This window comes from Papaver somniferum, chromosome 5, assembly GCF_003573695.1.
Source record: "Papaver somniferum cultivar HN1 chromosome 5, ASM357369v1, whole genome shotgun sequence".
NCBI classification, from domain to species: domain Eukaryota; kingdom Viridiplantae; phylum Streptophyta; class Magnoliopsida; order Ranunculales; family Papaveraceae; genus Papaver; species Papaver somniferum.
In genome coordinates, this window is record NC_039362.1 from 179941205 (window position 1) to 179955016 (window position 13812).

The 13812-nt window shown below is 35.2% G+C and overlaps 1 protein-coding gene across 1 annotated transcript; it reads right to left on the reverse strand.

Annotated features, from left to right (window-relative positions):
* Positions 1 to 10114: 10114 nt before the first annotated feature.
* On the reverse strand, positions 10115 to 13351 carry LOC113280221 (protein ECERIFERUM 1-like). The gene is made up of 9 exons (XM_026528872.1): positions 13292 to 13351; positions 12693 to 13170; positions 12389 to 12608; positions 11422 to 11824; positions 11221 to 11328; positions 10860 to 11146; positions 10754 to 10817; positions 10376 to 10582; positions 10115 to 10294 (listed from the first exon to the last, which is right to left on the reverse strand). The coding sequence occupies exons 1-9, from the start codon at positions 13349 to 13351 to the stop codon at positions 10115 to 10117; spliced, it is 2007 nt and encodes a 668-aa protein (XP_026384657.1).
* Positions 13352 to 13812: the final 461 nt, after the last annotated feature.

A 13812-nucleotide genomic window follows, 5' to 3' on the forward strand; every position in this document is an offset into this window, starting at 1 on the left:
CGATGTGTTACGAGTTGGGTGTACAAAGAAAAAAAAGAAGAACTTTATTATTGGCGCTTAGAAAGTCAAGTTTTTTTTGGGAGCTTTCTAGGGTCACCAAATATCAATTGGGACATCCCTCATCATATATTTATATAAAGACTAATATGACCCATATGATTTTAGATAATAAACTTGATTAACATTATTAATCATGATTAGCAAATTCATTAAGACTAATTCATCTCTTTAAGTTAGATGAAATCAAAACAAAACAAAACAAAATCAGAGGGAAGAGAAGAACAAGATAAAAATATTGCGGATTTTTTTTTTGGAAATGAGTGATTTAAGCAAGATTTTTGATGAAGATGATGAGCATAATTTCATCATGATGAGGATGATGATCATAAAGAAAACCCAAAACTATTTTCTTCTCCTACTCTTTCTCATTCAAATATCATGATAAAAATTATGATCATCATAGAAAGAAAAAACTAAGAAAATCCACCATTTATTTTTGTTTTAAATGGTTAAAAAATCCAATTCGATGAATTTTGGGTAAAAAGAAAATAGTTTCTGAAGATGTATACGGTTGGGAGTTCTTAGATTCCCAACCGTGAATCTAGATTACGGTTGGGATAGTTTTTCGACCCAACCGAAAGTCCATATTTCGGCTTGGTTTTCCCAACCGAAAGTGCGGTTACGGCTAGGATAATTTGTCGACCCAACTGTAGAAACGAAAAACGATTGGGAAATGATGGTGTTCCAAGCCGTATATTTTATTTACGGCCGGGAAATAAAGAATTCCTAGCCGAAATCATTTTTCTGATTATTTTGTTTTTAGAACCAGTTAAGGATTGGTTTTCCCACCCGTAATTGGAGTTACGGCTGGGTTTTCCTAGCCGTAACAGCAGTTTCGGCTAGGTTTTTCCAGGCGTAATTGATTCTGGAAACCCCGAAAAATCAAAAAACTAGTTTCGGTTGGGATAACCAAGCCGAAAAATATACTTTCGGCTGAGAATCTAAGAACTCCCAGCCGTAAAAACCTTTAGAATTTTATTTTTTTACCCGAAATTCAAGGAATCATATTTTTTAACCATTTAAAAGCAAAAATAAATTGTGGGTTTTCTTAGTTTGTTCTTTTTATGATGATCACCATCTTTATATCTATGAATTTTATGATAATAGTTTTGAGTTTTCTTTATGATCAACGCTCTCATCGTGATGAAACTATGATCATCATCTTTATCACAATTTATGAATGAGAAAAGAAGGATGGGGAGAAGATAATAGATTTAGTTTGTTTTTTAATGATCTTCATCATGATGAAATCGTGATCATCATGATGAAATCATGATCATCATGATTTGTAAATGAGAGGAGAAGGAGAATAAGAAGATTATAGATTTAGGATTTTTTTTTAATGGATAGTGAAATTTAGGTAAGGGTGTTTTTGACTTTTTGATATATCTTGAGTCCACGTAACCATTTTTTACCTCCCAAAGCATTTAAACCCCCAAAATGGTCAAAAGAACAAGACTTTCTAAGCCCCAATAATAGGATTCAAAAAGAAAGCAAGGAGTAGCAACCACCCATTGAGATTTACCCCAAAAAGAAAACAACATTGCTAATAGGTTACCAACTTACTAGGATAGTACCAAATAATACCTCCGCTTTTGGAAAAATGTTACTTTCAATTTTTCATTTTAGCTTAAAAGTAGGACAAATTGTAAAAAATGAAAGTAACACTTTTTCTAGAAACGAAGCAAGTACCATATAAGATAAACCAGAAAATGCTTTGTGTTACTTATATGGTATTTGGTACACCCCTGGAAAATTAGTACTCTCATTAATTTTCATGAAGAAAAATGTGGACTTGTGACTCAGAAAACTACACCATGACCCAAAATTTTGCCAAATGACTCAAAATATAAACGATGGCATCAAATTTATCCCAAACCTCCCTACATGCATCTATTGAAATTAAGAATCGTGATTGAAAATTTGTATTTTGAAGCAAGTTTCATCAATGTGGCCTAAGATTTGCATTGTAATTTATAGGGTTTACTTAGACAAGAGTCTCAAAAAAAATTTTGTTCACATGGGATTTCATTTTCTAAAACTTCAAAGATGTATCATTTCAGAATGTTATGATAAATTGGGAGAGGGTGTATTTTAATCCATATTACAATCAGAGGCGGAGCTAGCCTATTGCAACGGTGTGTAGTTGCACCATCCGCTGAGTTGTCTCCTAAGCCTAATTTAAGGGAAATTTTTGATTTAAGCGCACCTACAAGTCCATTTTCTTCTTTGCATCCAATCAGAAGCGGAGCTAGCCTATGGCAATGGTGTGTAGTTGCACCATTCGTGGAGTTGTCTCCTAAGCCTAATTTGAGGAAAATTTTTGATTTAAGCGCACCTACAAGTCCATTTTCTTCTTTGCATCCAATCAGAAGCGGAGCTAGCCTATGGCAATAGTGTGTAGTTGCACCATCCGTGGAGTTGTATCCTAAGCCTAATTTGAGGGAAATCAGTAGGAATTACCTATAGATCCTATTATAGTGGTATTAGTTAGTGGCAGGTGCACCCACTAAAGCCCAATAACCAGAGCTCCATAATTAAAAGAAAAATGAAAAATGGACCCAATTTTTTAAGTCCAGGTCCTGTACACGTGCGAGATCAGGTGTGTGAAATTTAAAAATACCACAAATAACCTTTCCTATTTAACAGGTCTATAAACACGAGAAGAACATTACATTTCATATTCGTTTTCTTCTTCTCTTTCTTCTCACTGCTGCTGCGAATGGGTTCTGAACAAATCCAAATTTTATTCTTCAATATTTCTTGTTTTTATTAAATCATATGGAGATTTTTCTCTTACAATGTTTATTTTAGGGTTTCACGATCTAATCCTTGTTGTGATTGATTACGCTTTTTTATCCCCATGTTTGATTTTTTGATTATTTACTAGATCTAGACGAATAATCATATTTTTTGTTCACTTCGTTATTAGATTTACTTATACCACTTCTATTTTGTTGGTTTTAGATGTGTTTCAGTTTGTTTTTGCATATGAAGCAGCAGTACGTATATCCTGTACTGACAGAAAACTAGAAGAAGAAGATGCATCGTTATGATTTACGAAGAGAAGATTTGTTTGTGTTTCCAGGTATGTTTTCTAATCATCTTCTTTGATTATTTTGTTCGTTTTTCTTCTTTTGATTTGTTTTTCGATTGTATTATGAAGATCAAATTGATTTTCATGACGTTTTTAGGTTTTTAGGTTCGTTACAGTTTGCTACTGTGTACGAACCGACAGTACGTATACGACGTACCGATATAAAATACTTCTGATTTTGTTTTATTCAAAATTTTGCCTTTTTTTTGGGTTGATCCATTAGTACGTATGTGTAGTACTGAAATATGTGCTTTGATTCGACTATATTCATGGATTCATCACTTTTTCTTTACATGCAGTTGATTTTTTAGTTCATGAATACGCAGTACGTATATGGCGTACTGATAGAAACTTCTTTTGATTTTGTTTTATTCAAAGTTTTGCCACTGTTTTTGGGTTCGATCCATGAGTATGTATGTGTAATACTGAAACATGTGCTTTGATTCGGTTATATTCATGGATTCATCACTTCTTCTTTACATGTGGTTGATTTTCTAGTTTATGAATACGCAGTACGTATATGGTGTACTGATAGGAACCTCTTCTGATTTTGTTTTATTCATACTTTTGCCATGTCTTTGGATTCGATCTATGAGTACGTATGTGTAGTACTGAAATATGTGCTTTGATTATGTTATATTCATCAATTCATCAATTCTTCTTTACATGAAGTTGATTTTTAGTTCATGAATACGCAGTACGTATATGGTGTACTGATAGAAACTTCTTATGATTTTGTTGTATTCAGAGTTTTGCCACATTTTTATTTCTTTGATCCATGATTACGTGTGTGAAATACTGAAATATGTGCTAATTTTGTATAGTTTTTCTGTGTTTACAGTGCATATAAAGGTTTTCCTTTATTTTTCCTATGATTTAATATTGTATTAAAGAAATATTAGAGATTAATTGGTCTGATCCTACAGTATATGTGATGTAAAACGTTTTCTAGTTCATTTATCATTGATTCTAACAAGGAAACTTTGCTGTTTGGGATCTTGAATAATGAGTTATCAGTTCTGCAAGACTCTTATTCATGATATTTGTATCTGTATAACATCTCCTGTAGCTAACTAAACCGTGCTTTCATTACAGGTTCATTTAAGAAAGGTCATGCACCGGAATATGTTCATGAGGCAAAGATCTGTTGTTCCAGCCATTGTCAACCGTATATGGCGGGATCTGATCCATAATCCTTTACATTTGATATTCTCAGTAGATTTTCTTGGTATGACAAGCTCAACATTGGCTTCTTTAAGTAAAGGCTTTGCTGAGCTGTCAACAGATGAGCAGTTTCTGCAATTACGTATGAAGCAGGTAACTAGTATATTTTGATACTATTCATAGATGAGTAAAGGTAACTCGTAATGGGGATTAAATAATGCGTTTTTTCACCGTGGAATCAGGTATGGTCTAGAAGAATAACTGTGGTTGGTGACGGTATTCTTCAAGGAACTGAAGCCCTTGCTCAAGGGTTTGCTTTCGGCGTGTCTGGGGTTGTAACAAAGCCTGTTGAGAATGCAAGGCAAAATGGTCTTCTCGGTTTTGCTCATGGGCTGGGAAAAGCTTTCCTAGGGTTCATGTTCAACCAGTTAGTGGGGCATTGGATTTTTTCTCACTAACAATAGACGGAATTGGTGCAAGTTGTACTAGGTGCTTAGAAGTCTTTAATAACAAGACCGCCTTCCAAAGAATCAGAAACCCTCGTAAGCAGTGCGGCAGATATGTACTCAAATTTGTAAACAGTGTAGCAGATATGTATTCAAATTTGTAAACAGTGTAGCAGTTATATACTCAAATCTATGGTCCTTTATATGTTTTAATTAAATTTGGACCTCCAGATAAATAAAATCCCGATTTGGTAGAAGTATGTTATTTCACACGTACTTAAACAGTGGGGTATATTAGTTATTTTCATGTTTTCAAATAACTTTGGACCTTAGAATAAGAGTAAAATCTAGTTGGACCCTGCTATAAATAACCTTATGGGCTTAGGACCAAACAAGAAATTTTCCATTTTTGATTTAAGCCCACCTACAAGTCCATTTTTTTTCTTTTGATTTAAGCCCACCCGACAAGGGAAATTTTTGATTTAGCCCAACTGACTCGATGAATAAGCAAATTTTTACATCACCTAGTAATCTTGTCCCCATCGTGTACATTTTTCTTAGGCTACATTCGGGTTGTCATCACTTATCATTATTGTTCTACTATTACGGTTTTAATTTTCCTTTTTTCCCCCTTGTTCCCTCTGTGGGTATAGTTCACATACTTTGTTCCCCTATTTTTTGATCAATAAATTTTTACTTATGGATCAAAAAAATAAAATAATAAGATAAATTCAGAATTTTTTGGCCAAACAATCCAATATATTATTTTTATCATGCAATTAAACCCAAAAATTTATAAAACTCATTCAGAGATCCCATTGCACCGCAGTGGATCTCTCTCCCTTCTTAGAAGTGATGGTAAGCATTTGACTCCTATATATATGAGTCTATGACTTAATGAGGACTCCTGTCTCGAGGCATACCCGATAAGGATAAAATATGAATCATTTTTCTTTTGGGGATCATGAGTTTTTTGAGGGGACCATGATTTGATTAGGCCATCTTCCCTATAATTATAAGGGGTGTCATAAAAGGTGGAGATGACTAGTTCACCCTTTTACCTAATTAAAATTATAACTAATCTATAACTTCTTCTTCCTCTATTCTACAAATTTTCTTCTTCTCTTTTTCATCAATATATGATCATCTAAACCTGATCGTATACAAATCTAATCAAAATCATCAAATTTTCATCGTCGTCGATTCATTGAGTTTTCATCGTCGATTAATCAATCTTTTATAAACAAACCTATCCATAAATATTTTCCCACAAACCCATTACTTCTAATTCGTTTTTGATTGAAAATTTGAGCCGTAGTCATCAAAATATGTTGAATTTGGAGGTTACAATAGTAATTTCGGTTAGGATAATTTTGAAAAAAACCCTAGTTTTACAATCGAACTTTTAAAAATGAAGAACACGAAGAACAGTTCGGCTAAGATTTTTTTTTTGCCTAACCGAACACCAGAGTTCGGTTGAGTCGCAAAAATAATTTCAAAACCGACCTCTTCTCTATATAGCCAAGTGTTGAGTTCGGTTTAATCGCAAAAAAAAAATCCTAACCGAACTTTACTCAGAAAACCTATATAATGAGTTCGGTTAACTTGCAAAAATAATTTCAAAACCGAACTCTTCTCTGTATTGCCAAATGTCGAGTTCGGTTTAATCGCAATTTTTTTTTTTGAGAACTTACCGAACTCTGTTGTTTAAAGTTCGGTCACAACGTGGTCGAGTCGACTGAACCGAACAAACGCTGTAAACTCAAGCATAGTAGTTCGGTTACATTTGATTTTTCATCAGCTAGCCGAACAAACAAAAACTCCATTAAAGCTCTGGTTCGGTTGCCTGTGATTTTGGATTTATTAACCGAACTGCATTTGCAGAAAGTTCGTTTACATGTTCTTCATATAATCTAACCGAACTTTGTTGACCTGGTTGAAATTTTTTTGTTAAAATTTTGATTTTGAAGATATTTTAGGCCATTTATAACAACATTCACTAAGTTACAAGCATACTTCGGTACCCAGAGGATGTTTTTTCTCCATATTCACCCATCTTAAAATATATTTTTTTCTCCATCTTCTTCTTCTATCACTTTAATCACTCAATAATTCTACTTTAAAAAAAACAATCTATTAATTTAACCTTAATCAATGATTAATCACACTAACTAATCATTATACAAAAATAATCAGGAGGGTAATTTTGGTATTAATATAAATATTTAGATAAGGGGTGACCTAGAATTACTTATAATGTCTTACCCAAAATAAAATAATGGTCCCCCAAAAAGGACTGGTCCCCAAAAAACCGTTCTAAAATAGATCACTGGGTAGTAAAACCCAACAACCTCTTATCCACCACATTTAATAATGACAATAATGTCTATATCACTTAAACTTTTTATACTATTTTATTTTATTGAAAATAAAAATAAAAATAAATTTTCTAAACTTTTTCTGTATTTAGAAAACCTATACCTCACCTATTTTTTTTAAAACATACCTAGGTTCATATCTGCCGAAACTCACTACTTAGCAGCCTAACTTCACTCTTTAACTGCCAAACCTAAGTTCGGCCGACCCGAGAAAAAATAGGACAGCCGAACTTAGCATTGTTCATGAAGTGAAGTTCGACTAATACTTTCATATTTAATTTCATCAGCCGAACTGTTTATCAGCACTTTCAAAATGAAGAATAATGAGTAGTTCGACTGATAATTCGTCTAAACTTTAAGCCGAACTTCACTCTGTAACTGCCATAAAATCCTAGTTTTTTTTTTCGCGTTAAACCTAATCTATCAATCAAACACAATAAAATAAGATATCGGTTTGGGTACTTTATATTGTACATTTCCTTGAAGTGAGGATCTGATTTTTGCTCTCCAACTTCATCAATTCAATTTCTAGTTCAACTTCTTCTTTTTCTTATTCACTAATTTGCAGATTAGAAAAACGATAGAGCTTTTACATTTGGTCGAGGATGATGAAAATTATAGTCGGGTTAGCGTCGGTCGGAGTAAAGAATGGAGAAGTGAATAAAAGTAATTAAAAAAAATTAAAAAAATTAAAAAATTAAATAAAAGTAACTTAGCTCAGTTGGTCATCCCCGTTTTCCAAAGTTTCATCGCTCCAGGAGGTCCCGGGTTCGAGCCCCCAATGGCGTAATATTGCAGGAATTAACATGGAAGGTAGAGTTAGCTTGCCCCCCTTGTGACACAATCTCAGCCCCCCATCCGCTTCGGCTCCCTTGGTTAGGTTACCCATGAGGCTCGCTGGTAGGCTAGCACGGCAACCTGTTCAATTAATGTACCCTTGGTTAGGTTACCCATGAGGCTCGCTGATAGGCTAGCACGACAACCTGTTCAGTTAATGTAGTAGTACGTTGTTGGAGCTTAGCTTGTTAGGCTTCCAACTATTTAATGTAATACTCTTTATATCTAATAATACAAATATATATTTAAATTAAACTGAAAGTAAAAAAAATTAAATTAATTAATCAAAGTTATCTAAGTAATCTAACTATCTTTAGACACCCCTTATAAACCTATACACTAATTAGGGAAGAAGTTTATATGCCTCAAAACAATTAATCAAGGTTCTAAGGTTATCTAACTAATCTAAGTAGTATGTCTCAAACAAAAATCTTTATGTGAGAAGCAAACTCCAGGCCCTTACCCTTTGGCCCATTAAGGGCACCTGATTCCCAGCGATCGAGCATGAGACTTGAGAGATAATGGTACTAATAATGTGGATGGTTATCAATGAGTCTGTTTAGTGTTTACCTTGGAGGTGTATCATTTAAGAATGTTATGGCAAATAGGGAGAATATATTTTGCTCCGTCGTACTATCGGAGCCAGAGGGTAAGGATGTGCACTTACACCACCTGCCCAACTGTCTCCTGAGTCTAACTACAAGCCCATTTCTGCTTCTTTACATCCCCAGCTTATCTGGTTGAACGAGTAAATAAATAAGGACATTAGTAGAATCCCAAGGGCTCTTAGAAGGAGAACATCATGTGAGCGTCCAAAGAGGACCCTCTCGTCTACTACTGAGACAACCATACTACCATAGAGCTTGATTCTGTGTATCAAGGAAAAGATATCCAAACGTCCATTTGTCGATGAAATAAACATGGATTTGTTCAACAAATGTATGGAACTGTTGAAAAGTATTTAACAGATGCTAGGATTGAAAAGAGAGCCGTCGACGAAGTTATCCTCGTTGGTGGGTCTTCTAGGATTCCCACGGTTCAGTTTCTAGTGCAGGATTTCTTTAACGGTAAATAACTCTACAAGGGCCTCAACTCATGACGAGGCTGTGGTTTATGGAACTGCAGTGCAAGCTGCTATCATGAGTAGTGAGGGTCATGAGAGGATTAAGCACTTGGTTTTGTTGGATGTCATCCTTCTTGCTCATGGTATTTAGACTACTGAAGGTTTAATGGATATCGTGATGCCGAGGAACAGTACCATTCCCACCTAGAAGGAAGAGCCCTTTTTCACCACTACATACAACAAACAAACTGCTATGAAAATTTCGGTGTATGAAAATTTCGGTGTATGAGGGCGAGAGAACTAGAACTAGTGACAATAACTTGTTGGGTGAGTTTGAGTTAATGGATATTGCTCCAGTAACCCGTGCCCCGTAGAAGGCAGTGAGCTTTGAAATGGATCAATGGATGCAAACGGTATGTTCGAAGTCTATGCCAAGGATAAACTGACAGGAGAGGCGGAGGCAGAATATTTTGATGATTACAAACAAAAAAGGGAGATTTTCTAAGGATGAGATCCACAGGTTGGTTAAAGAAGCTAATAAATACAAGGCACAAGATGTATAAAACAAGAGGAAGGTGGAGCTAATGAACATAGACGACGTATAGAAAACGATCGATGAAATTAAAATAGAGGATGGTAGAAGGAAGATGGAGTATGCACTCAATGATGCAGTTTGTTAGTTTGATCAGAATAAGCTAGCTTACCTAAAAAAAAAACTAGCTTACACAGACTATATCAATGACAAGATGAAGAAGTTGCAGGTTGTATCTAATCTCGTTCGACTATATTATTATTGCAGGCTGTATCTAAATTCATTAATTTTATATTGTTAGATATTGGTTCACAAACAACCAAAAATTTAAATCAACAGAACGTTACACACCATTTTTATCCTTACAACTTATATAAACAACATAATTACCTTCACCTCCACTCTCAATTGTAGATAACACGATCACACAAAATGGTTGAATTATAAATAAATAAGTAAGCATCCAAAGAAAGGCGAGAGCCGAGAGGTATTTAATTTCTGCGTATTCTCTCGTAGTAGTATACCTTGACTTTACGGCTAAGCTGGAACAGGCAAATCATAAGGGCGGAAGCCATGGTATAAACTAGCCGACCATACTTTATCAATCATCACTTTCTCCTTCGACCAGTTCCCACTTTCGTGCCCTTTCCAATCCTCTAGTGCGCGCAACATTCCTGCGACTCTCCATGCGCTCATTACCCTTCTTGGCAACCAATTCTGTTGTACATTTTACATGCAATTAGAAACGTAAATTAACTTTCAAGATGGAAAGAGTAACTACTAGGCAGAAAATATTACCTCACAAGAGTCCACATTCTGGAGAGATGGAGGGATTATCATGGCTGGGGTACTGTAGTAAGTGCAATCCTTGCGGTAAATATTAGTAGTGTCTTTATTCTTCTTAAAATCGAACCAAAGAGGAAACTGTGAATATGGAATGAAGATAGTTTCTTTTGGCGCACGCATATGCTCCTCTTCACTGAATCCGTCGCCCACAACCCACACCTATATGTATATGATATAAGTGTATTCAAGAGACAACCCTAATTCAGGCCCTATATAGTTCGGCATGGATCACTAATTAAATAAAAAGATGTTATGTTATTTTTTTTTTATTTTTTTTTTTTCTGAACCACTACTATGCATATGTAGTACCTGTTTGTCGCCATGATCAGCACTGCTATAATAATCTGTTGACAGAATCAAATTATTATGTATACTACTGCTTTGGTAATCTTTGCTCAGTAGCGGTGACTGTGATGACAAATAGGAGCCGAATAACCTTGTACTGAGATCCTCAAAATCATCAGTATTTTTTGAGTTAACCACGACTCGAACTCCTCTTTGGCATAAAGCCAACACAATTGAACAAGCCACCTTTGTTACTTTCCCTTTAATCATCGCAACAACTTGCTGAGTCTTAAGATTTGTGCTTCTTGCTGCTTGGATAACATTAATGATGTTGTTGACCACGATTGCTGCAGCTAAATTACTCCCATCTACAACTTTGATCTTCAGTTCCGGATGGTTTAGTATGTAGGCTTCGCCATTTCCATTCAATTCTTCTCCCTGCCTGCAGCATAGATGTTCCATATTTAGTGATATGTTCACTTTATTTTTGAACCTTGTATAGAGATACTTACCTGGTTTAGAAGACCCAAGCTTAACACCTTGACACCAGCCTTATCAGCATCAAGTATGGCTTTCTCAACCAATCTGTTTATTCCTCCTCTTTGATTTGGTAAAGTATACTACAAGTAGTTATAAACATTTTGAAATATAAAAATTTGATAAATTTAAACGGTCTTAGATGATACTCGTATATTATAACACGATGTACTTACTTGGTAAGAGCATCTTGGTACTACCCATGTCTGCATACTTGCTTTTCCTGTTCCATGTCCAATAAAACTGTTTCTCTCGGCTACAAAGGTACTGCCGTAGTTAAACATCCAATTCATTGGCCACAACAACCCCTTAATCATTATACAGTACCACTTATTACAAGGAAAAGTATTGTCATATGGTTCAGAAGCTAAGGAGGCCAATCCTATCCGAAGATGGTAAATGGATTCTGGTGTAACTGGATGTGTTAGATGTACGAGATGAGGTGATTCTTCCTGCCTTCTAAGTGATTTGTTGTACAAATCGTCACTTGACTTGTCCATCGTCCCGTATATGTAATCGTACATTGGCATGAATAGTGCATAATTTGTCCGGAATTGAGTGTGGCGAAGAGAATGGTATCTGTGATCACCATTGATTAGTTGAGCAAACACAAATATCTAAAGACTTAAAAGGCCTAGACAAATAAAACTTCCACGTTGAACGGCAAGGAAATCGTCGTTTCCTATTGGCCAAATAGGTTTTCTTTTAGTTTTGTGAAACGAGCGTTTTGGTGACGACACTTGGCAACGTATAATTTGTTAAAAACAATAGGAAAAAGATAAAAAAAATCCTCATATTTTACACATATTTTCTGCAAAAATAGAAGGAAAAAATAAATAAAATCTACAAATTTTTTCCACATATTTAATGTGGAAAAAATACATTAAATATATCGGCACGGGACGGGGCGAAGCTCCGTGCACACCAAATAAAAAGTGCATCGCCACGGACGGGGCGAAATCCGGCACACACCAAAATCAAAAATACATTGCCACCGGACGGGTTGAAACCCCGTGCACATCAAGTTAGAAGGCAAAAAAATTCCCGCTGCGTAGCAGGGGACAAATCTAGTATATATAACAAGTATTGAAACTATATGAGTTGATATACTTTGTAGTCAGTGCAGTATATCTTAATACTTACGAGGGAGTGTAGAAGATGTATTTCAGGAGTGGAAAGAAAGTGAAGAGGTAAGGAGGCACAAATTCGAAGTTGCAATGGCCCATGTTGTTCATGAAATCAACATACATAAGGTAACCAAAAACAGCAACCATGGAAACAGTTTCATTGAACACCATTGTTAGCAGTGGTATTGCGAAAACTATGAAATACATGAGATGCTCCCCAAATGGATGTATCACCGCTGCCGTTCAAATGTCATGCCAAAGCTAATATCATTAGTTACATATATAAACCATTAACATCGGCATCAATGAATATCACCTACCGGTAATGGGTTCAGTGGCAATGGAGGAATGATGGTGAGAATGGTAGCGCGAGTAAAGGAAATGGTGGTGCAAAGCTCTGTGAAGCCAATAGTAGAGGAATTCGACAGGCCCCATATGGAGTAGAATGATCATGACAATACCGTCAGTTCTCCAGACGGGAAAGTATGAAGCTCCCGGCCACGGTACATATTTGTGATCCATAAAAAACAACATTCCTTGCAATATGATGTTATCATCCCAATTGTTTTCTCGGTCAACTTGTTCGAATTCTATGGGTTTGTCAACTATCCGGCTCTTGGATTTGGAAGTTTTGAAACGAGATAAGCTTATCCAGATTTGGCAGTGAATAACTCTGGAAACTACTAAGTGTAACAAAAATATGCAAGTCATGTCTAGTCCTCTGTTGTCGTCGTTGTTGCATTTCTTTAAGAAAGTAGTGTAGATGCTATCCATCACCCATGGTGCCAAAACCAGGTACTAGATTCGACGCATCATCATCGACAAATGTACGCACACATCGAAACATTAACTGATCATACTAGTCTTCAATGAAAAATATCAAATGAGATCAAGATGAGAAGTAGATTTATATACATACCTTAAATCTTCCAAAAGGTGTCCATGGCCATTCTGATAGAATGCCTGGATTGGAAGCCATAAAGTAACAAAAATATGTTCACTGATCTCTTTCTATGTATAGTACTAGGGGTTTAAAATGATATTGGATGACAAATTTGTCTTTGAAGAAAGAGGTCAAATATGTTGTTGAAAAGGCACAAAAGAAGAAAAGAAGAGGCACACACAAGTGCACTAATGAAGTAACATTATAAGACTATATATTTCGACCGTTCAATAACTAGCTCTGGACTGTCAAACTATTTTTTAAATTTAAGTTACGATGAAACAAGTTTCATCCTTATTATTTTTTTTTTTACTCGTACATTTGAACCGTGATTTAAAAATATTTGGACAAATGACCCATCTTAGGTTTTTAAAACAATGGCATTGCTGTAAATATGTACATTTTTGAGGGCTTCTTTAGTTAGGTGTTATTTAGTATCATTTCTTCCATTTATTTTTATTGAAATTAGTGATATTGTATAGCTTAATAATTTAAAT